Below are 25,126 nucleotides of genomic sequence, written 5' to 3'. Positions count from 1 at the left end.
ATGGGACTAAAAAGTATCATTTAGCTTATGAGTAGATTTTAGTGGGATATTGTTATTGGTACGTTGTTTGTAGTTATGTTAAAAGAGAGTTAAAGCGCATTATGAATTTGGTTAATTGTATATTATGCATAATTTTTATTTAGAATATGATTATTGTAACTATAATCCTGTATTTAGCTCTGGGAAGTGGGGGGGGGAAGTGGGTGGGTTTGGGGTGGGAGGGATTTGGGGATATATTGTAAAATTTTGTTTTTGTAAAACTCTTTAATAAAAAAAAATAATTATCCACCGAGCATAGAAGCTGGCAAAGCTGTTAGGAGAGAAAGTGCTTAATCCCTGTGTATCTTCTCATTCTGATTCCCCACTTTCTTCATCCATGTAGCCTAGACATTTGTAAACTACAGTAGATATTAACAATAATAAGAACAGAGAGACTGCAGATCCTTGATTAGATATTTGTCACAGAAGCACCCCTGAATTGAACACTCACCGCTTAGAGGTAACATGCAGGCTTCACATGGAGAAAACTCCAGCTGCTCAACAAACAAAGACTATCTTTTTTTCCCCTGATGACTCAGCAAGCTGCTTTGTTATTCAGTTTTAGCTGAAGTGTCCTACTCTTGGCTTCTGTAGCAACTTAAAAATACATAAAATTTGATTTGAGTTTTTGGGTTTTAATTAGAGGTAAGTGGGATTTGCTAAGCAAGAGTTGAATGTTTTTCTGGTTTTATTTTATAGCTTTCTTGAACTGCTTTTTTCTCTCTCCATATCTCTGAACTCTTATATTTCCAAAGATGAAAGAGAAAGGAAGGAAATAATGACAGAACCATTGAAAAATAGAGCTATATGAATAAGAGCTATCTGACACTGTGATAGCCTAGTAATAATTGTTAAAATGAAAAATTTAAATGGACATTCATTGAGTTACATTATACTATATAAAATGTAAATTAATAATACTAATCTCCCGCCCTCCCACCAAAAACCTTAGGGTCTTCTTAGAGGTAAATGCTTATCTTCTCTCCTATACCAAAATCTATTTTTCAGGGTGTTCCTGTCAGCAGTGCAGGGAAGGAACCAAGTACACCGACGCAATACTTCCCAATTTAGAAACAACTAAAATTATGCGGGTCCCACGTGCTGCGTCCATGTCAGATTGCCTGGCAGCCTGTTGTGATCTTTCAGATTGCGACTTGGCCTGGATGTTTGAGCGGCATTGCTATGTGGTCAGTTGCCAACATAAAGGAAATTGTGAGCCCAAGAAAATGGAGAAGGTGAAGTCCTATCTGACCTTTGTGGTCAGAGCTCCCCAGAGACCAGCCACCTTGCTAGGATACGGGCAAGTGCCATCCAATGTGATCCGCTCCATGGCACTGGCAAGTGACCCCTCTGAAGAAATTGGTAGCCTAAAGGAGCTCTCATTCCTCAGCAAAGACCACAGTCTTGAGGACTATCCCAATGAATATGCTGAGATGGATCAGGATCCTTTTCACCTCAGCCTCAAGCCTGAGGAGAAGGAGACTGTTAACTATGCGGATTGGGGATCACTGGTGACCACTGAAGATAGCTTCAATTCTTCAAGACTCAGTAATGGAGACAAACAGGAAGAGGTACCTCAAAATGAGGAAGTTCATTTGGGAAGTCCTATGAGTGTCAATACATCTGAAAGTATTCCTATCACTGAACATCCTGAAAAGTTGACAGATGCTTTGGGCTTGCTGGATAAATCTGCAAATGATTTTGATTTTCATCCACCTACCAATGAAGTGAACAGCAGCTGGGAGCAGGAGGTACGTGTTTTTACACACACACACACACACACACACACACACACACACACACACACACACACATCCACACACATACCTAATTATTTGCTGTTACCATTTGTGCATCCTAAGCCTTATGTGTATATACTTTGATGAAAGCAGGGCTTTTTTCTCATACAACGCTCAGAACGGAGTTCCGGCACCTTTTTTGGATGGAAACTTGTAGGGTAGGCAAGGTGGTTTCTATGACATGTGTGAGTTCCAGCACCTTTTTTTTTACAAAAAAAGCACTGGATGGAAGGTATACACAATTAGTGTGAATGTAAACATATTCCCATTGGGTTAGATCACAAGGGTGTCTAAATCAATAATTTTGACACTGACCAACAAGATGCTGTTGGAAGGTGAACAAACAGGCAAAGGCTAAACTTGACAGCCTTTCCTACTCTGACAGTCTCTAGATATCTTAGGCCAAGAGAACTTGATAGCAGTTGGAATATAGAATATAGTACCAAATAATTAATGCTGAATTCCCTAGCCAGTTTGGAAGACTGCCATACAATGTGACAAACAGTGCTTGGCAGATGTAACCTTTATTAATTCAATTGTCACGTTAACCAGTGATCAGAACTATATCTTGTGGCAGCAAATTCCATAAACTAATACTTTCATAAAGCATTGCATGAGAAGAAGTATTTCTTTGTGTCTGTCTTCACATTTTATCTTTTTGGATGTCGCATGTATCCTAATGACCAGGGCTGAGCGAGTATTGCAAATTCCGTGCAATATTATTTGATGCTAGTCATCATCCAGAGGACCACCAATTCCGCACCCAAATAACTTAGGAGTGGCAAATTTCTTCATTCTTGATGAAATTCTGAGCTGGCATAAAAAAAGGCAAAGCAGATTTCTTTAAACATCCTTTTGTGAGCAAAGAAATAAGTGTGTACATGTGATAGGAAAAAGATCTAGTCGCTTCCTAGCATGTAGACTGAAGCAACCTGCCTTTCAGGTACATTACCTAAATGAAGCCAATGTAATTATTCAGTTTTGATTGTTCTACTAAGAGGCTGCATTAAAACAAAAAGAAATTTTGTTAGAGAGCCACGGTGGTGCAGTGGTTAGAATGCAGTATTGCAGGATAACTCTGCCGACTGCCAGCAGTTCCATCTTGACTGGCTCAAGGTTGACGCAGCCTTCCATCTTTCCGAGGTCACTAAAATAAGGACCCAGATTGTTGGGGGCAATATGCTGACTTTGTAAACTGCTTTTAGAGGGCTGTAAGTACTGTGAAGCAGTATATAAGTCTAAGTGCTATTGCTATTGCTAAATCACTAGAACTGCTGCTTGTATCTTAAGTTTTGGCTAATTATTAAAAGAAGAATGAAAAGAGAAGGGATAAACCTGTGTATATAGGGATGTTTGTGCAATTCTTGGTATCCTGGAAAATCTAGTATTTTTCCAGACTTTGCTGATAATATTGTTGATTCTAGCTAAATTAGAATTTTGAATCTAGAGCTTGCAATACATGCTTATTTTTCAACATTTTATACCAGAATGTGAAAAAAATTACAATAATGATATATTCCTGCACTTTGTCTTGTAGGTGGTAACACCTCCTCATAATTCTCCTTCTTCGGGAATTCTGGAATTTCTCTCCACCATCCCGGCACAAACTGAAGTATCAAACCCAGATAATTTCATACAAACTAAACCCACAACATTTCCCACTAGTGCTCATAGCACTGCACCTTGTGCTGCAGATGAAGTTACGGTTTCCACAACGGCCACCAAAGCAGGTAACATGGCTTCATTATGACTAAGATTTTGAGAGCATATTCATAATACCAATCTCTTCCTTTGTTGAGATAGTCTTCAAATTATGGTTGAAGGCCTTCCTGTTTAAGACTGTGATGTTGGAAAAATATCTCTTGGTTAAATTGCCAAAAACTAAGATTTTCCCGGACGTTCTTATCCAGATACAGCTGCTGTTGAAGCAGATGGTTACCATGGAGAAGCCATCATTGCGTAACTCTTTTCTCTGAGAAGCTCTTGCTATTGAGACACTTGAGATGTTTTTAATAGGCTAAAACCTATCTTCCCCCTAGTTTCTCCCAAAGCTTTAATGTCTGATATATTTTTATTTATGTTGTAATCATTTTTAACCTTTAGTTTTATTATGGACAGCCATTCCACAGAAATTGAGAAAAATTGGAATTATTATCATCCACAGATGATTAGCCTACACCAGACACCAGGAACAGAAGATTGCCCCCCAAAACAGTAACTTCAGCCCCTCCCTTAAATTACTTCCTTTAAAATGTTTAAAATTTCATTATGTGTATAGGTTGTTGGGAAGTGTACTTGGCCATTAAACAGAAAGATGCTGGACTTTACCAAAACGCTAACATAGAGCTATTAGAATTGTTTCTTGGCTAATAACTTTTGGGAAGCATTTTGCAAGCCTGATGTAAACAGAAGAGAAACACAAACAATTAAATTCGAAGTGAGAACTACAGTAATCAGCCATTGTTCCTGTCTCGAAAGAAAATCCCTGCATGTCTATGAAGATTCTCAATCATCCAAGAAACTTTCTTTTTCCCAAGAAAGTCCAGTTGCCTCGTGAAAAAGCATCTTTGGGACAAGATACCTGCATGTTGGAATAACCTAGACAGCCACGTGACTCAAAATTAAATCCTATCACTTACACTGAATATCAAATCAAATATCTTTATTATGGTCTTTGACCAGCCTTTGCAATAAAAGAGTAGAGAGAGAAAGAGTTATTAGGGAATGGAAAAAAATAATAATGGGGCAATAAAACAGCATATCTAATTTAAAAAATTATGCATTTAACTTAGTGAAAATATATGGCCACCTGATATGTGCATATAAGATTAGCGTCCTTTAAAAATAATAAACATAAAATATATCTGAGGTTGGTGGTTTCCTTGCAGGCGCTTCATTTCTAAACTAGGTAACATCATCAGTGCTGAGAGACCAGGTCTGGCACGAATGTCTTGCATAGTAAAAGTTGTAGGAAAAAGGGGAGAGTTACAATTCCTCTATCCTATGAAAGTGACTAGGTCACAGGGTAAGGAACCTTGGCTCTTTTATGATTTGTGGACTTCAATACCCAGAATTCCTGAACCAGCCATGTTGGTTCATAGCATGGTAAGGCTATTTCTCTGTTGCATAATAGCAGACATAATTATTTGTGCTATATTTTCTTCTTTGTTTAGAAACAGACTATATTTATGAATGGAGTTTGATCACTTACCCTGATAGCTACGACGGTGAAATGAAAGAGAAGCACATGCCAACTCTAAAACTTTCTCAAGTGAGTAGGCTCTTGCCCAATCAAACTTGTATGAAGTTCTGGATATCTGGAAGTGTTCACATTTTCTGATATGTGTAATCCTCCCTGAATAGCTGTTTTACTAAAAACAATCATATTTGCCACTTGAAAAAGAATCTCAATTGATAAAGCAGCTGCTCATATAAGATTTCTGATCTATGGATGTGGGTATCAATCTAACCATGGCTTCCAATCATATGGAATCATGATGTATGAATGTTCAACTATTTGAAAATCATTTATCTCACTTTAGAAGAGAAATTAATATGTGGTGATGAGCATCCATCCTGTTACTTTTCAGATTCTAAATGTGCCAATAACACAAGAAGAGTCCTGCTGAATCAGGCCATTAAGTTCAACATTCATTGCCACAGGTCTATTAGAATATAGTAATTGCTAAATTGGGAAAAACCAAGAGTTTTCTTAATTAGCTTTCTGCTTTTTTAATGAAAGTTATATTAAGGTTTATTGTAGCATAAAATGCAATGAAAGTAAAGATTAAAAAGAGGGAAGTGCAAGATTAAAAACGAGAAGAGAAAAAAGATGTTGATTTTGACTCTTTTCAACACAATAAAATACTAATACATTTATGACAACTTTTTACATTACTTATAATGATTACAAGCAAGTTCTATAACTACACAGTTATTAAATCTTCAAATTAAATTCTAAATTTCATTTTTTTCAACTTCAAACCTAAAAACCAGAAGCAATAAAAACAAGACCAAATAAAATCTCTTTGTTAAAAACAGTTTACATCGCTATCTTAACCAAATCCATTTTTCCCTGTTGTGGGAAATCATATGTAGTTTTATTTACATTTATTAATTCATGAAAATGATAAAATAAAACCATAATTTTTTAACTGTGGTTAAATGGTGCAGATCTTCAAAAAGGAATAACAGGCTGTGACGAGAAGAACCTTTTTTTAATCTAGCAAAAATACATTGTTTCCCCAAAAATAAGACCCAGGTTTTTTTGCCTCCAAAAGAGGCAGTAGGTCTTTTTTCCTCAACACCTGCCTCGCCTTGCCTCGCAGTGGCGGCACCAACAGCCCCACAGGAGGCCGCATGGCTGCGGCCCACTTCTGCAGCCGCTCGCAGCAGGCTACGTGACGTGCTGCCGCCACGAGGTGAGGCAGGTGGGCTGGGGGTGGAGCTGCCCCAAGTGCCCCATAAGCGCCCAAACACTTTCCCCCGGAATAGAAATCTGATGGAGACTGGAAGCTCCGTCTGCTTGCAATTGGGGTGCTTTGAAACAGAGCAATTAGCTCCTTCTCCAAGCACCCCATTTGCAAGCACATGGAGCTTCCAGTGTCCGTCAGATCTCCATTTGGGGAAAAAGTGCTTGGACGCCTATGGGGTGCTTGGAAACCGAGTGAATCGCTTCATTCCCAAGCACTCCATAGGCGCCCAAACACTTCCCCCTGCCTCTGCCTCTGCACACGGAGTTACCTGGTCTGTGCCAAGAGGCCAGCAGGCTGCGGTTGTTGCTGGACACTGTCGGCCCCCATGCACTCACCGCTGCTTGTGCTGGCCATGCCCACTCCTGGGCTTATTTTTGGAGCAGGGCTTATATTAAGCCCACCCCCCAAAAATCAGGTTAGGCCTTATTTTCGGGTAGGTCTTATTTTCAGGGAAACACAGTAATAATCAAATAAAGTGTTTAAAAAGGCACAACCTATTGCCCATTTGAAAAATAAATTCCAGAACGACTGCTTTTTCAACAATGACCCCCACCTTGCAGGTTATGGACGACTCATCTGGCTACTTTGGAGTGCCACTCCAGAATCTCCTTGCAGATCACTGCTGTATGGAGGATCTTATAGGGGTGATTCTGGGACTCACTCTAACCCAGGACAGTCATATGAACTGACAGAATTTAGTTCCTTGTTTATAAATTGAAAAAGCTTCATGCCAGAAAGAGCTTCCCAGACTGGTCAATTGGTCATATTCACTGGGAAGCCAAGTTTAGTTAGCTTTCTGTTTATGACTATGACAAGCCAATTGTCTTAGCAGAATTTACATTGAGAAGGTGAAAGTCTGTCATGACAAACATGCTTCCAGATCTTGACATGGTATTGGTACCAGTAGGTTTGTAAATAGATTACAGTTTTGTTGGCAGACTTGCCTATACTTCCTTAAATTGTTTTCTTCCTAAATAATTTGCTGATTATTCTGGGTAATAATCCAGGTCTAAAGCAGTCTTCTTCATCAATACTGATTGGGAATTCAGATGTGACAGCCTCCACACTTCTGAAAAACCATTGGACAGGCAAGGCTGTGCTAGGCATATGCTTATTCTGGATTTGATATGACTAGACTTACCCGTCTTGGAGTGATTTGCACTATGCCCTTCAGATGCCCTACATTTATTTAAAATTAATGCACTCATACCAACACACTGTTTCTCTACCAGCTGCCAGAAGGTGCCTATGTCTTCAGAGTGACTGTTTCTGCTGAAAATGCATTTGGAGAAGGATTTCTAAATGTTTCTGTCCAACCAGGTAAAAAAACTGCTTTCCAGACAGTTCAGTTAATTTCTACTTTGGTGGATCTGAGTTCACTGTTGATACTTTATTGTTCCCAAATGTTTTCAAATAAGGAATAACAGTGAAAAGTTCCCACCTCATCCCTTTCCTTCTTTCTTTTTAAGGTAGAAGAAGGTTTTCTTGTGGATTCATCCTGGTACTTTGTTATTACAAGATGGAAGGCAATTCTCTGGGTGACCATTTAAAGAAATTTTGCCTGCTTTAAACCTTCTTTTTTTACTCTATAGCAGGGGTCCCCAACCCCCGGGCCGCAGCCCATTATTGGGCTGTAGTTTGTTTGGAACCAGGCTGCACCAGTGGCTGTGCATAGCTCTGTGTGTGTGTGCTGTGCACAGCTCGACTTGCGCAACTGTCGGGCCGGTTCCCCTCTCACTAACCCCCCTGCCAGGCCGCCAAGCCATAATGGTTTTAGGGACTGCTGCTCTATAGTACTTCCTAATTTTGAACCTAAAGGAAAAATAAAATCAAGTTGCCAAGGATACAGTTTATTTCTAGCTGAATTTAAATATAGTCCTCAACTTACGGCTACAATTGAGCCTACAGTTTCCATTGCTAAACAAGACAGTTATTAAATGAGTTTTGCCCAATTTTATGATCTTTCTTGCCACAGTTGTTAAGTAAATCACTGCAGTTGTTAAGTTAGTAATGTGATTAAGTGAATGTGGCTTCCCCAAAAGGTGGTCACCTGTCCCCGGGACACTGCAACTGTCATAAATACATGTCAGTTGCCAAGTGTCTGAATTTTGATCCCATGACCAATGGGGATGCTGCAATGGTCGAAAATGTGTAACATGATCATAAGTCACTTTTTCCAGTGCTGTTGTAACTTAGACTATCACTAAATGAATGGCTGAAAGTTGAGGCCTACCTGTACTTGCAGCCTAAGTTAAACACCAGGCATAGCCAATTTGTTTGAATTGGTAATATATTTTTCCCCTGCATGTATTCCTCTGCCTCACCATTTTTTGGCTATTTGTAACAATCCTAGATAGAACATATAAAATAATCTTGGATTTACAGGTATCTATACACACACACACACACACACACACACACCACCCAATGTGAGATGTAATCCTCTAGGTTCCTTCCAAAAGTTGCTGCTGAACTGTTTTTAATTCAGAAGAGAAGGGAAATATGTGGGGAACAACTATATTAAATAGTTGAATGCTTTCCAAATAGAGAGGAAAGATAAAATAACTTCACTGATTTAATTAAATGAACAAATTAACATTTGAAAGATATAAGCTTTCTTTTTGAAATGCAATTTCTAGCACACTAGTTGAAAGATACTGATAGTTGGGCAGGTTTATTGTAGAGTTTGTTCACATAAGGAACAAAGCAGGATATTGAAGCAGAATGATTGATTGAGCTGCTGTTTACCATTAGGATAATCCAGCATCACAAATTCCAAACATGATACAGTTTCCTTCATTTGGACACAAGGCCTAGTGTGGTCTTTGTTTATTTCAAATACCAGTTTGCAGTGATGTTTTTTTTTTTTAAAAAAAATGTTATTGGTCAAAATCTACTTATTTCTCACGATAAGAATTTAATATTTTCAATGGTCAGGAGGTGGTTTCTGATTTTTTTAACAAGCATGAGTTTGAAATGCATGCAGTGCATTTATTTAATTATACGAGGTATTCTGGTTTTTATCTTTATCCAGCAATCCGAATAAATCACCCTCCTATTGCTATTGTCTCTCCCAAAGTCCAGGAGATTTCTTATCCTACAACTTCTACTTTCATTGATGGAAATCGTAAGTACCATTGCTGTTTTGCATTATAATAATAGGGATGTGGAAATCAGTCTTAGTCTGAGCCATTATGGCGTGGAATATTCCATTCCTTTCCCTTATTAGCTAATTATAAACATTTTTCCCCACACTTAGATAGATAAATGGATTGATTGCAGTTTACCCTAATTACCATAATGCATGTTATTTCTTCACAAAGACACTCTTCTTCTAATGCACGGGTGTCAAACTTGATTGTGTCACGTGACATAGTAATGTAATCGTGACATTTTTTTGCCTTTACGGAGCTGGGGTGGGTGTGGCCTGCGTGTGATGCATTCAGCCCACGGTCCGCCAGTTTGACACCCCTATTCTAATACAACTTTTTCCAATTTACTATTAAATGTAATTTTCCGAACTCTGTCCTTTTTATAAAAACGTCTGTCATGAGATAGATGTTGGCATAGTCTGTGAGTTGCTGGCATGTTAGTGATGTGGAAAACTGGTAGTTCTGGTAGAGAACCAATATAATTAGTCATTAGGGGCGAGGGGACTTCTAAATCATGGAAATGCAGAAACCATGATTAAAAAGTTCTCTCTGGATGGCTTTGGACTAGGCACTATTTCTCAGCCCAAACTACTTCACAAGGTTGCTCTTGTTATGAAGAAAAATTGGGGAGAGAGTGCTTTTTATGAATGTAGCAGATGAACAGATGGGAAAAAAAATCATAGCATAGTAGTATACTAATAAGTACTTACTGAGATACTTGCTTATTGACCTATGGCTCTGATATTTTCCTCAAACACAGAAAGTGTAGATGATATTAAAATTGTGAGTTACCACTGGGAAGAAATTGAGGGTCCCTTGCGGGAAAAGAAGGCATCAGCTGATACACCTCTTTTATACCTTTCTAATCTTATTCCTGGCAATTATACTTTCAGGTGGGTGATTCTAATTATTGCTTTCACAACAAAATACAAACTAAGCCAAGGAATCCCTACTTCTGCATTTAGAGAAATTCCTCAAATTGTTTATATTTAGGGTTAGATCCAGATTGGTCTTTCCATCAGTGAAAGAGTTCCTTCTATTCTTGGAAAGCAAAAGGATTGAGTAGAGGATCCTTAGTGCAGGAATTCTAGAAGAAATTCTGTGGAATAAACCGAATGAGTAAGGTTGGAGTTTACCGCCTTAGCCTTATTCAGTTCTGGTGTAGTTTGAATCTCTGACTTTATAGCTTCAGAGGCAGGTTGAGAGAACTAGCATTTGTCTTTTCTCAAATGTGTCTGAGATTTTACACAAAAGCATAATTTCTTATTCTTGTAAATTGTGGCTATGAACATAATATTGTATTAATATATATTTTAATTCAAATGCATGAAATCACATGTAGTAGGCTCAGCTGAAATTGGTCAAAGGGCCAGGTCATGTCCAGCAGTCAAAACTATGAATATGTGTTCAGATGCAGTACCATGAATTTGATTGAATTTTCTCCCAGTTAAATATGCATGGAATTATAGCTTGCATGCATAGTTAGGAGATGTGATTAGGATAAGGGCACACTTTTCAGTATATGAATTCTCCACATATTATTTTTGTTGTTTTTGTTGTTCAGGCTAATTGTCACTGATTCTGATGGAGCAGTTAACTCCACAATAGCTTCCTTGAGAGTCAACAAACTGTTGGATTCTCCTCCTGTTGCCAGTGCTGGACCAGATCAGGAAATTAGTTTGCCTCAAAATTCACTCACGTTAAATGGAAACCAGAGTAAGGATGATCAAAAAATTGTCAGCTACGAGTGGTCCCTGAGTCCCAAAAGTAAAAGCACAGTGGTAGCCATGCAGGTAACTGAAGGACATCTTGCTTTATGCCACACTGTTTGTGTTATATCTGAAACTAGTTTTGAAAAGGAATTTGTGGTGCTTCTGAAAACAGGCCAAAAGCACTGAAATTGGTTGAGATGTAATATAGATGAACTAAGTCTGTAAAAGAAATAAGGATATAATTAAACTTGCCTGCATTTCCAATTCCTTTGGGTAGGGCTGCATATGTATGCTTTGGGTATTACCGGTAGTTCCTGAGTGGCATTACATGATTTGCGAGTGCATTAGCAGCCACGAAAGGGGTAGGTTGTATTAACCTGGCAGAGAATGTTATAACTCTTCTAATAGAGTAAGGCTAATGAACATGCCTTAACCATAAATTGCCAGTCAAGTATAAAGCACCAAATTTGCACAGAGCACTCTAAAATTTGACTATTATATATGAAACATGTTGTGCTTTTAGTTTTGATGCCCATTTTAATTTATTTGAAAGGTAACTGTGTTATAAGTTATAAGAGTGTTGGGTTTCATGCATACTAAGCCATAATTGATCGGACAAAGCATAATGTGCTGTGTTCACTCAACCTTCCAAATCATAAATCCTACTTTACAAAACACAATGACTGTATTCTTACACTATTCTAGGCCAGAATTAACATGATGGTTAATGCAATGTGTACACTCTGCATCAGTACTTACATGGAGATCAACAGCAAATATTTCACATGGAAGAGCACAGAGCATTATATTGCACTTTCCCCCCCTCACCTCTGATTTGTGTTTTCTGTGTGATTTTCCAGGGTGTCAGGAGTCCATATCTCCAACTGTCTTCAATGCAAGAGGGAGAATATACGTTCCAGCTGACAGTAACGGATTTGGCAAATCAGAAGTCAACAACTGAAGTCACAGTAACAGTCTGGCCTGGTAGGGCATGATATAGCTGCCTGTCATGGTAGAACATCTGGGCTCGTGAGCTGATGCATCTGACTTTGATGTTAAAAGTAGGAGAGAACAGTGGCCTGCTTTGCAGTGTCCATTATAGGTACCTGCACTGAATAGAGAAATTGGACCATGTGAATTGAATGCATATAGCAGGGCAATATAACTAACTGCTTTGTGGGAGAAAACCCTGAAAAATATGGCTTGGAAGGAGGGACTCAGGCACAGGACTCTTGAATGAGAAGGGCTGATCCCTCCACTGCTCTGGATAAAAAACCCAGCAGTGTAGGAGAATTAGATCAAGTCTTTATTTCAGCCATAAAGCAGCATTGGGTAAGAGAATCATGAATGGAGTTGGGGGAGAGATCATGGTGTCGCTTCTGCTATCTTCTTCCATAATTGAAGAGGGTAGAAATCATTTTCAAGGTGAGCAGGGGATTCCTTACTTTCTTGGTTTATTTGACTTCTTAACATTCAGCTTCTTCAATTTGCTTGCATCTTTCCTGCCAACCTCTCTATAAGGAGATGTTTCTTTTATGTTGGAATGTTTACATTGTCTATATAAGCACTTTGCTTAAGAAATGAGCTATAAATATAAAAATAGACATGAAATCAGAATTGCTTATTGAGCACTCTTATGTACCATTTTGTTTTAAAGAAACACACACTTCAACCTTCACCAATCTCAGGCTGCCCAGATAGATTGGACTTAACAAAACTTCATGGCTATGCTGGTTAGGGATGCTGGGAATTGCATAGCATATGTTGGGGAAAGATGGTTACCCTTCAATATATTGTTCTCATTTTGAATGTTCCCACAGGCACACAAATAATAAAGCAACAGAAGTAGAAATTAAAAGGAAGGAATTGTAAGTATTCCCAGAAGTGGTCACCCTAACTTTAAAGATCCTCTCCTCAGTTAATGCCTCTGAAGGCAGAGGCAGCTTGGGGAAGGAAGATGACCTTGATACATTTCCTCTTCAACATCCTCAAATAGATTTGTACTCTATATACTGTACCTTCTCAGGAACCAGTGCAGGAACTGATTTCAGCAAGCGGCACATCTAGCGGTCCAGGATAAGATATTTTAAATGTATGTTCAAGTTCTTGAGTTTTAGCTGCATAGCCTGCTTGCAAAGGAGCCTAAGTATGCAGGTATTTTGATGGCCGCAATTGGGAAGGGATCTGATTGGGTAGCTGTTTCTCTTTCAGTTTTGTCATTGCACAATGGCAGTAGCATGATTTATCACGGTGGAATTTCACAGGAAAGATCGTCTGGCACTAAGCAAGGATAGGTTGTATACTTGAGTTCCTTATTAATTTCCATGAAGACATTTGGTTCATCTTCTCTGGTCCTGGCCAAGACCAGAGAGATACCATAGAGGCACCGTTGTGTGGTAGGTTGCACCAGGTTAGTTGGCAGTCTGTGTACCGTGGAGGCCTACTCTAGAAATACTTGTTTGTGTTTAAATACACCTGCATCTAACCTGTGTGCTTTCTACCTTTAGTTCTATAAATACAGGAAAGCCTATGCGCTGAATCTGTCAGCAAGAATGATTCCCATCAAGGGTTAAGGTTAAATTACGAGGGATCAATTTTCTGGAGTCTTTCTTTGCATTGGAATTTCTGTAGAAGTAAAAGAATTTTGTAGAAGAAGGCAATAAGGAAAGAATATAAAAGACTCTAACCATCCTCCCAAATCCTAACCCCAACCCATAATCCCAACTTCAGTCCTAGCTTTGATTTAACTCCCAAATCCTAACCCCAACCCTAATCCCAATTCTAACTCTAGCCCCAAACCTTAAGCCTAATCCTAAAATAACCCTTACCCCTAACTCTAACCCCAAACCTAACCCTTTCTGTTCTCTTTACTGATGTTCAAGTTCCGGGAATTCCTTAAAGAGGAGGAAATAGATCTCATTAATACACATATATAGAAAGAACATTTGGATTGTATTGTTTTTGACTTTGTTACAGGGCAAAACAAGCCTCCATCAGCCGTGACTGGCCCTGATAAAATGTTGACTTTTCCTATCCGGAGCACTAATCTCGATGGGAGCATGAGCACTGATGACTTAGGGATTGTTTACTATCACTGGGAGAATATCAGGTATTTTGTATGGAGGGAAGATGCACTCCAAGGCATGGGTGACACTGGACTGAAAAGGTTTAAGGAAGGCAAGGAGAGTGGAAAGCTAAAGTAAACTAATATTTCCTGCGGGGTGACACAGAGTGTTGGGGGAAGGTTTCATAACAGTCAGGATGGCAGCTTTGCCCATGTAATTTTTTTTAAAATCCCATTTATATCCCGCCCTTCTCCGAAGACTCAGGGCGGCTTACAATTTAAGCACAAACCAATGTGCTTAGCAATAGCCTTCATTCTATGTATATGCCTGCTTATTAGGGCTTTCGCCCCCCCCAGCGGCATTATTACAAAGTCAGCTTATTGCCCCCAACAATCTGGATCCTCATTTTACCTACCTCGGAAGGATGGAAGGCTGAGTCAACCTTGAGCCTGGTGGGATGCGAACCTGCACTAATTGCAGGCAGCTGGTGTTACTTAAGGAGGCATTAGCCCACTGCTCCACCAAGGCTCCTTATAGCCACCACCTTAATTTTTTTTGACCCGTGTTATAGATGCCTCTATTTAAATCCTGCTGATTGTATGATTTGAGTAGGAAATCTTAATCGTTTCAAGTTTGAAACATTATCAATGCTGTTTCCTACAGAATTGTGACCTCTTGGGGAAAAAATAACGTTTCCAGAGCAGTTCATGGTGAAGTAGGTGCCAAACATGCTACACTTTCTATTAATACTTGTCCATTAAGTTTGTTACATTGACAAAGTCGGGGAAGGTGATGTAATAGATCCTTGACTTACAACCATTTGTGTAGCGACACGACCATTGCAGCATCCCCACGATTATGTGATTCAAATTTGGACGCTTGCCAACTGACATGTATTTATGATGGTTGCAGTGTCCCAGGTTCATATGATCACCTTTGGCTACCTTCTGACAAGCAAAGTCAATGGGGAAACCAGATTCACTTAACAACCATATTGCTAACTTACCAACTGCAGAGATCCACTTAACAACTGTGGCAAGAAAGGTCATAGAATAGGGCAAAACTGACTTCATAACTGTCTTGCTTAGCAAAAGAAATTTTGGGCTTAGTTGTGGTCATACGTCAAGGATCGCCAGTGTAATGATTAAGGTACTAGACTAGAAACCAGCAGAGTCTGAGTTCTAATCCTGCCTTGGGCAAGAAAGCCACCTGGATGATTTCGGTCCAATCATTCTCTCTCAGTCCAACTCACTTTACAAGGTTATTGTTTGGGGAAAATAGGAAGAGGAAGGCATATTTCTGTATGCAAACTTATCACCTTGAGTTATTTATAAAGTAATATGAGCAGGATAACCAAAATGTAAAAAATAGAGCAGTGGTATTTTTCTTAATTCAGGTGGGATGAATTTGCTTTCTCCTAGGATTACGATTTTTTGATGAATCTCTTAAATAATTAGTGCACCAAGTGTTTGTTCAAAATAGTGTTCACAGTGCCATTTTAATTTCTAGAATTCTGTGCTTCTGAACAAAGTTTAGCAAGAGAAGATATGTTCATCACCTTTGCTATGATGACGTGTAACTGAACTAATGGCAAATCACGTAACTAGAATATTTGCAACCTGAATTTGGGTTTGCTTACTTAGAAACACGTTGAGGCTTACTCCCTCATAATTAATGCTTGGATTATTGATTCAAACTCAACTTTTGCTGTTTACCCATTTTGAGAACGACTGTGATGAATTAAGTTTGCACTTTTTACTCGACCTCTTGAAGAATCAGAACACTGGATGCCACTGTTGTTGAGATTTGCTCCACGTAGTTATTTATTTAATAAATAACTACATGGAGCAAATTTAATGCATGGACACCCATCTTAAAACAAACCTCTGGGCAGCTCACAGCAGTAATAAAACTGCAAACCATAAAACTCTAAAATCATAAAAACAAAACTAAAATCAAGGATTACAATACTTGACACTTCAGTCATCTCCTGGGATGCCTCAACAGCTTGCAATCATTTTTTAATAGTTGTTCATTTGTGAAGTCACATCTGACTCTTCATGATCCCATGGACCAGGGGTGTCAAACTCAATTTCATTGAGGGCCGCATCAGCATTGTGGTTGCCCTCAGGGGGCCGGGTGGGCGTGGCCTACTGGGTAGGTGTGGCTAGAGTGCATATGGCCTACTGGGTGGGCGTGGCCAGCTCTACATCATTCGCATCAAGGGTGCCTATGGGGGCCTGGGTAGGAGTGGGACAGATCTGAGGGTCTCTGGCAGAAGGAGGGTCTCTGGGCCAGGGCCAAGGCAGTGGGGGCCGTTCCCTCACTGTTTCCAGGATGGCTTCGCGGGCCGCATGAAACCACTTCGTGGGCCGGATCCGGCCCCCGGGCCTTGTGTTTGACATGTCTGCCATGGACCATACCATGCCAGGACCCCCTGTCCTCTACTGTTTCCCAGAGTTTGCCCAAATTCATAGAATAACAGAGTCGGAAGGGACCTCAGAGTTCATCTAGTCCAACCCCCTGTTCAAGCAGGAGACCCTATTACCATTTCAGACAAATGGTTGCCCTATGTACTGTTCCAATTAGTAATTAATATATTACAGCAATCATTTTCCTTTTCTGCCCCCATTTGCTGCCATCCAGGACCGCCGTCCCCCTGCTTTATAAGGGGGGTCTAACTCCTGCCCCCCCGTCAGCCCAGCTACTTCTTGCTCTCTCCCATTACTATTCCCACAGCTGCTGTGTCCACTCAGCAACTTCTTTCAAGGCAGCCAGACCCCCCAATGTCCCGTCATGTGCTCCCCTTAGCAACCAGCCCCTCACAACACCTAGCAACGGTGACTGCCCCCTCCCCGCCTCCAGGCGATGTCGCGTTCATGTTCATTGTGTCAATGACACTATCCAACCATCTCTTCCTCTGCTGTCCTCTTTTCTCTTTTTGTCTTCAATCTTTCCCAACCTCAGGGTCTTTTCCAATGAGTCCTCTCTTCTCACTATGTCACAGGTCTGCAACCCGCGGCTCCGGAGCCACATGCGGCTCTTTCAGCCGTCTCCTGCGGCTCCCAGTCCTCTGCCATGTGCAGTCCAAAAAAAAAAAAGGTGGGACTAAAAAAGTTCAACCAATCAATTCAAATATGCAGGGTAGGTGCATATCTCGCCTTGGCTCCACTCTTCAGTCAAACCCTGTTCTGCGCATGCGTGCATGTACGCGCATGTGCACACATTTTTTGCGGCTCCCAGTTTTTCCTTTTGTGAGGGAACCGGTTCCGAGTGGCTCTTTCACTGTTTCAGGTTGCTGACCCCTGCACTATGTGGACAAAGTATATCAGCTTCAGCTTCCAAAGAATAGCCAGGGTTGATTTCCTTGCTTGCAATAATGCTTTTAAATTTTGAGCTGAAATTGGATCCAGCATTATGGGTTATTTTGTTTTGCCACAGTGGGCCAAGTTCTTTGCATATGGAGAATGCTGATAGCGCAGTGGCAACTGTCTCAGATCTACAGATTGGAACCTATCATTTCAGACTGACGGTCAAAGATGATCAAGGGCTGAGCAGCAGCGCCACGCTTTCTGTGATTGTTCAGGAGGGTAAGGTATTCTTTTTGAAGACATTTCCTGACTATAATGTTTCTATTCCTCTCCTATGTTTTAAATATCTAGGGCTTCCATTTTAATCTTTCCAGTCCTGATCCAATTGTCTAACCAGGGATAAGCAATTTGGGGCTTGCTAAATGGTTGGCAGGGACATGGTGGCTCAGTGGGTTAGGACGCTGAGCTTGTCGATCAGAAGGTCGGCAGTTTGGTGGGTCGAATCCCGAGTGCCACGTAACAGAGTGAGACCCTGAAAGTGCAATAGATTTAATATTTTATTGTTGTTTGCATAAGGTAGACTATGATTGTTTGTATTTTTATACCCTGTATTGAGCTCTGGGAAGTCGGGGAAGGGGGAGGGGGAGGGGAGGGAGGTGTTGGGGAGGTTTGGGGAGAGGGGAGAGGGTTGGGAGGGGTTTTGTCTTTTTAAAAAATGTATTGTAAAACTTTTCAATAAAAAAACACAGAGTGAGAGCCTGTTACTCGTCCCAGCTTCTGCCAACCTAGCAGTTCGAAAGCACGTAAAAATGCAAGTAGAAAAATAGGGACCACTACGGTGGGAAGGTAACAGTGTTCTGTGCGCCTTTGGCGCCTAGTCATGCCGGCCACATGACCACGGAGACGTTCTCAGACAAGCACTGGCTCTTCGGCTTTGAAACGGAGATGAGCACTGGCCCCTAGAGTTGGAAACAACTAGCACGCATGTGCGGGGGAACCTTTACCTTTACCTTAAATGGTTGGGGCTGTTTTGATCCATCACTTCAGCATTTAAATTCAATTATCTGGCATTCTTAGAATCTTCTTAATGCAGGCTTTACCTTTGGGCTATGTCTGCATTATCATCCTCTTTTCTTGTTTGAACAAATCTTTCCCTTTGTTGTATTTAGGCAGCAACTCTCCGCCAAAGGCCCTTGCAGGGGGCAAACATATCCTTGTTCTCCCCAATAACTCTATTGCTTTGGATGGGTCCCACTCTGTTGATGACCAAGGAATTGTGTCTTACCTTTGGATCCGGGATGGCCAGAGTCCAGCAGCTGGAGTAAGTATTTAAAGTATCTAATTGGACCAAATGGAATATTTTTCTGAGTTTATTTTTTATCAAGCTATCTGTTTACTGCTTATAGACACTAACATAAGCCATCAAATTGAGTGTTTAACTAGATTGGGATGGAACAGCTTCAGGCAAATCAGCTGGAGTTGCTTCTGTTTTGAAAACAGGAGTAAAGATTCATGGTTTTGAGGGTTCATACTTCATGTTGTACCTGTTAGCCAGTACAGGTAGTCTTTGACTTACGAGCACAATTGAGCCTAAAATTCCTGTTGCTAAGTAACACAGTTGTTAAGTGAGTTTTGCCCCATTTTATGATCTTTCTTGCCACAGTTGTTAAACGAAGCACTGCAGTTGTAGATGACCTCAGGACACTGCAACTGCCATAAATACGAGTCAGTTATCAAGCATCTGAATTTAGATCATGTTGCTGTGGGGATGCTGCAATGGTCTTAAGTCTGAAGAACAGCCCTCAGTCACTATTTCAGTGTCACTGTAACTTCAAATGGTCACTAAATAAACTGTTGTAAGTTGAGGACTGCCACTAGGGCCTAGACCAATTTTATGACATTCAGGCTGGCTGTCACTGCTAGTTGCCGAGAGAGAGAGAAAGAGAAAGAGAGAGAGAGAGAGAGAGAGATACTTGTGGGACTTTATGCCTAGCATGTCCTAGTAACTCAGTTAACTGTGGACACAATGAATCTTAGCTGGCGTGAGTCTGAACGTGGGTGAGGGCAACTGCTGTTTGATCAGGCAACAAGATTTTGAGAGATGGTTCTGGGCACAGAGTCATCAAATAATTGGCTTCAGAGAAGAATATATTTGAAAGTGGTCTTTCGAGTGCCAATTTCTTTGCTTTTGCAGGATGTGATTCTTGGCTCCAACCGTGAGGCTGTCTTACAGCTAACTAATCTTGTAGAGGGGAACTACATGTTTCACTTGAAAGTCACTGATGCCAAAGGAGATTCAGATATTGACACGGCTGTTGTAGAAGTATGGCCTGGTAAGCTGTTTTCTAAGAGATTTATATAGTCTAACCTAAGCTATTTTTCCCAAAGGTGTTTTTTCCCCAAGGCAACAGGACTTTCTTGTTTTTCTTTGAAGACGTTTAAGTTCCAATTCAAGAAGCTTCAGAGCTGAAGCAGCTTCTTGGATGAGAAGCAAAACTCTTCAAAGAAAAAGAAGAAAATCTCGTTGCCTCAGGGAAGAAGCACCTTTGGGATTATAACCTGGAAGACTGAGAATCTCCATAGACACCTAAGCTATTTTATTGTGTTATTCCCAAATTCCTTTTCTTTGGCAAAATGGTTGAAGATCTTCCCAATTCAGATGATCAGGTCTTGGGTCAGATTTTCTTTTGATGCAGAGGTTTTAGGGTAACTTTCCAAACTTTCCATTTCAGTTCATAGCACATACTTAAAGCAGATCAGAAGCAACATCCAATCAGATACTTTGAACTTTTTTTTGACTTAATGAACATTTCAACAGTATGCAGGTATTTGCCATCTTCACGTTTTTTTTTTAAAAAAATCTTAGTTTGAAACCTTGGCATTTCCTGGCATTTTCTCATTTTCTCATCCAAATAAGGTTAGCTAGGTGTTACCTCCAAATATTACTGCCATGTAATTAGGCATTATGTGACAGGTTCTCAGGAAAAGCTTTTTTTTTTCATTTACAGACCCAAAGAAAAATGGGCTTGTGGAATTGATCTTACAAGTTGAAGTTGGTCAACTAACTGAACAACAGAAAGATACCCTCGTACAACAGCTAGCGGCACTCCTGGATGTCTTACAAACAGACATTAATATCCAGAAGATACATGCTTATTCTGATATCAGGTACAAGGAGATAGGAAAAAAATAGTTTTTACAGACACACACACACACACACACACACACACACACACAGAAAGAGAGAGAGAGATTATTATTATTTTGTACACATCTACTTGGATATTAGTCTCATTAATTTATTTATAGTAGACATTAAGATTGGGCATTAAACCTTAATTAATTATTCATATATGAATAATTTTATATATAAATAAAATCCTGTGGTTCTGAAACTTTATACTTTGCAATGTCTCGTTTTCCATATTTTATTTCATGGGACAGAAACTTAGCAGCTTTACCAGCAGCCAATGTAGGAGATGACTAGACTGAGCCCGAGGGAGGGATCAAATGTGTCATCAGTCATGAGTCCCTTTGCCCCCAGAAGAGATCTGAGTCCAACCCATCTTGAATCCTTATTTACGGCCAATTTCCTTTGGCAGTTAGTAGTTCAGATTCTTGTAGAGAGCTTAAGCTTGCAATAAAACTTGATACCCATTTGATCAGCCTAGATCTCCTGATTGCCCCGGTGCTTGACAGCCAATTATATGTTTACAATTACAGGGTTATTCTAGGAAGAAAAAATCATAATTGGGGTAGGTGGTGTTAATCTGAAAGAAAGATTTCTGATTGCTGTAATAAATCTATTGTTATTTAATTATGCATCTTCCCTTCAGCACGGCTGTTGTGTTCTATGTTCAGAATGAGCATCCCTACAAAATCAAAAAGGCTTCAGATGTTGCCCAAATGCTGCGTTTGCAACTCTCGAAGGAAAAGCCAAATTTTCTACTTTTTAAAGTGCTTCGTGTTGACACAGCTGGTATGTATTTGAATGCCCTTGTCCATGGCAGGAAAAAAAAATATATCAAGGGGTAGTTTTCACTCTTAAAAGTAGCCCAGTGTTAATTTTAAGTACGTAAATAATTTCAGCTGCTTTGTGATTTCCAGCTTGTCTCTTAAAATGTTCTGGACACGGAAGCTGTGACCCCATCACAAAGCATTGTATTTGCTATCAAATGTGGATGGAAAATTTGATACAGCGATACCTAAGCGGTGGGGAGAGCAATTGTGGTGAGTTGGGATAATATGTTTCCCAGTAATAGCCTATGTCTGTTATTATTTTAATATTGATAATGCACTGTAGAAGGAAGACACGTGCTGTGGTAATGAAGTCTATTAAACCAACAATTTGTCAAGGGTAGTATGAGGATTCCTGCCCTGGAATTAGATGACCTCAACCCTCCCAACCCGCTTTTCATATTTATATCCCAACATTAGATGCAAGTAAGTCATGGGGTTTGTATCATAGTGACATAATGTGGAGTTCTTTTTGGTGGATGGGCAGCTGTAATGTATTTGTTTAACAAATGAAATGCATTTTGTATGTGCCCTGCCTTGCCTCTCCTTGTAAATTAGGTAGACCGTACCTAAATAGGTCCTTTGATTCTAACTTAGAATGTTCCAATTTTGTCTTCTAGAATGGAGTATACTCTACGTATCAGCATCCGCTTTCATCGTAATTGCATTGGTGGTAGGGTTAATTTGGCTTTGCATCTGCTGTTGCAAAAGGTAATAGTCCTCTATTCAGTTTAAACAAGGGACGAGGAAAGTCAAAGCATTGGTTTTTTAAAAAAAATAAACATTCTAAGTAGCTGCCAGTGTGATAAAATGTCATGCAAATGGTGGCCCTTATTTTCTCTCTTTTTTTTATAGTAGCTCAAGTAGCACTAAATCTATCCAAAGCTTACAGTAATTTGAGACTGGTGTGAAATTAATAGTGCTTATGTCTGATAATTTGCTACTGGTTTGTAGGAATGTAATTATGACAGGCTTTGGGGCCACCCCCCACAAAAAAATGCAAGTTTAGGTTGTAGGCTACTCATCTTTGGATTGTGATTGTTCACTAGCATACATTAGACAGTCATATTTAATTATAAAGATGTTTTTAAAGGACAAGGTTATCTGCTCTTTAATAATTCCATGGATTTGGAAAGTTAGTGAAGTTATTAAACAGATGTGCTGTTTAATACTCCCAGAATTCCTAGGCATCCTGGCCCGTTAGTTCCAACACATCTTGAATAATCTGATGAGACAATTTAAAAATAAGCTCTCCCCCTATATTTGTGATTACTCATAACACAGTAGAATGGGCAAAATGTTCAATAAGCTATCTAGCTGGATAAAATATTACGTGAAGCTATAATATGATTTACCTTTTAAATGTAAAACACTATTATCAACCATGCTTTATAAATACAATGTCTGCTTTCATAAAGACCCACAGCCAATTAAACTAGTTTTATGTCTGTGAACAGGGTGAACCCAATCCTTTTGGGCTGTGATTATCCAAAGTGCCTTTAACCACACTCAAGACATCCATATAGACTTGGTTATTTGTAAATGGGCACAGGATTATACTGGGTATGGTCACACCTGTAGGGCAGCTGCACTTGCCAAAAGACATGAATAGCAGTTTATGAATGAGACTCAGGAGCAAAGGTATGCATCGTTAGGAAGTTGGTTTCCCAAGACCTAATTAATGCTCTTGAATTCATAGCCAAAAGAGGACCAAAATAAGAAAGAAAATGAAATATACAATTTTGGACAACATAGATGATCAGGAAAGAATGGAGCTGAGGCCCAAATACGGTATGACATTCCTTTATTGTTTCTTTCATTCTAAACTAAAGAAGGATTATGATTTTACAGTTGAGGGGAGATTTGCCTCTGATGGAACAAGCTGGTAATAAAACTTCATGCCATAACAAATTAGTAATATTATAAAACTATAAAGATCTTTTGCATTGTTCACAGATAATCACTGTGAAAAACCCCCACTGATTTTATAAATTTATTTCAATCACTTTAAATCGGTTTGCACTGAAGTAGAAACAAGATCAGGGTTTCCCAACCATGGCAACTTTAAGATGCGTGGACTTCAATTCCTAGAATTCCTCAACCAGCCATGCTGGCTGGGGAACTCTGGGAATTGAAGTCCATGCATCTTAAAGTTGCCAAGGTTGGTAAACCTTGAACAAGATGTTTCAATTTAAGTGTTCCTAGGGGTAATCCTTTTGACTTTAGTTAATTAATTTTGCCATTAATGCAATGGTTTTATTTTGGGTCAGTCTGTGAATTCAACCAACCAATTACAATTAAAATAAAACATGAAAGACTAGTTGAGCATCATGTACATAGTTAGAAGGATTTCCTAAGAGGACCACAGTGCAACCTAATCCCCATGCTTTCCTTCCACACAGGTATCAAACACAGAAGTACTGAACATAATTCCAGTTTGATGGTTTCAGAGTCTGAGTTTGAGAGCGACCAGGATACCATATTTAGCAGAGAGAAGGTTGAAAGGGAAAACTCCAGAAACATGATGAATAGTGACATGAAAAATGGGATCTCCTTCAGCTACAGCTCAAAGGATAGATAAACGGATGCACTGGTTTCTTAGGAAAATGGTTGCTTCAGGGCACTGAAGACTGAACAGCTCTCTATTTTCCTAAAGTACCAGAGAGGCAGACAGACTCATAAATTTCCAGCATGGCAAAGGAGAGGGGAATACCATCGATATTTTGCTGTTTTTCAAGCAGTTTTTTTAAGCCACGTTTTTTTAAAACCTGTTTATCAGAGATGGCATTTACCTCATGTCTCATGGACTTCTAAAAATTTACTGTTAAAATCTTAACCAAGGCTTTTATGTTACAAGATCACAGAGGAAAAACTCTTTATATTAGTCTTCTTAGAACAGAGTGAACTTGTCTGTATAGGAAGCCACTTCTATCAATATGAAGTTATCAGTTATTAAAACTGACATGTAGACAAAACAGTTCTCTTAACTTTCATTTGCTAAATAAATGAGTGTGTATGAGTATGGGGATGAATAGGAATCAAGTTATATATCTGCTAAACTCTGCTTTGAGAATATCATGCTGCTAAACATAAATCGTGTTTAGATTTATGACAGGATGAGTCATAAAACATACAACTACTGATTAGCAGTAATAGTGCAATATAAGATGAATATATGGCAGGAATATATGTTCAGATATGAATATGTTTTGGAGGGAATAAAAACTGACTCCTTGCAAAACCTTGCTTTTTGCCAATCTGTGTGAGAGTGAGCACAAGGCTTGTTTTTCTTCCTGTTGGATGCAGCAATTGGAAAGCTCGTGGCAAGCTATGTGTGGCATAATCCTCTTGACTGTCTCCCATTTTTAGGATCCTCTTCTAGAAAGCTAGATCTAGGATTAAAGATTGCTTTGGCTGTTCAGAAAAATAAGTACTACTTCATACAAGGATCTTTCTAGGATAACTTGGATGACAGCGGTTACTCAGACCTACGCTTTATTCTACCTAGAGGCTCAGTAAAATATAGTTGGGATAATAATAATCTAGTATTTTCCTT

General features: G+C 39.6%; 1 protein-coding gene across 1 annotated transcript; it reads left to right on the top strand.

Moving 5' to 3' along the window:
* Nucleotides 1-1,109: 1,109 nt before the first annotated feature.
* Nucleotides 1,110-24,162, top strand: KIAA0319. The gene is made up of 18 exons (XM_081323480.1): nt 1,110-1,790; nt 3,376-3,568; nt 5,012-5,109; nt 7,546-7,633; nt 9,348-9,440; nt 10,226-10,358; nt 11,030-11,258; nt 12,038-12,161; nt 14,154-14,286; nt 17,684-17,832; nt 18,723-18,874; nt 19,748-19,886; nt 20,562-20,721; nt 21,390-21,532; nt 21,661-21,783; nt 22,191-22,281; nt 23,270-23,361; nt 23,973-24,162. The coding sequence occupies exons 1-18, from the start codon at nt 1,125-1,127 to the stop codon at nt 24,149-24,151; spliced, it is 2,985 nt and encodes a 994-aa protein (XP_081179606.1). The 5' UTR covers nt 1,110-1,124; the 3' UTR covers nt 24,152-24,162.
* The last annotated feature ends 964 nt before the right edge of the window (nt 24,163-25,126 follow it).

This window comes from Vipera berus (assembly GCF_964194415.1).
Source record: "Vipera berus genome assembly, chromosome: 3".
Classification (NCBI taxonomy): domain Eukaryota; kingdom Metazoa; phylum Chordata; class Lepidosauria; order Squamata; family Viperidae; genus Vipera; species Vipera berus.
Note: the sequence above shows the minus strand (reverse complement) of the source record. Positions and strands in the feature narration are given on the sequence as shown.

Coding starts and splice junctions, on each gene's coding strand:
- KIAA0319 (XM_081323480.1), top strand. CDS start 1,125: ATGCGGGTCCCACGTGCTGCGTCCATGTCAGATTGCCTGGCAGCCTGT. Junction 12,162..14,153: donor CACAGTAACAGTCTGGCCTG/GTAGGGCATGAT, acceptor ACTTTGTTACAG/GGCAAAACAAGCCTCCATCA. Junction 18,875..19,747: donor GCCAGAGTCCAGCAGCTGGA/GTAAGTATTTAA, acceptor TTGCTTTTGCAG/GATGTGATTCTTGGCTCCAA.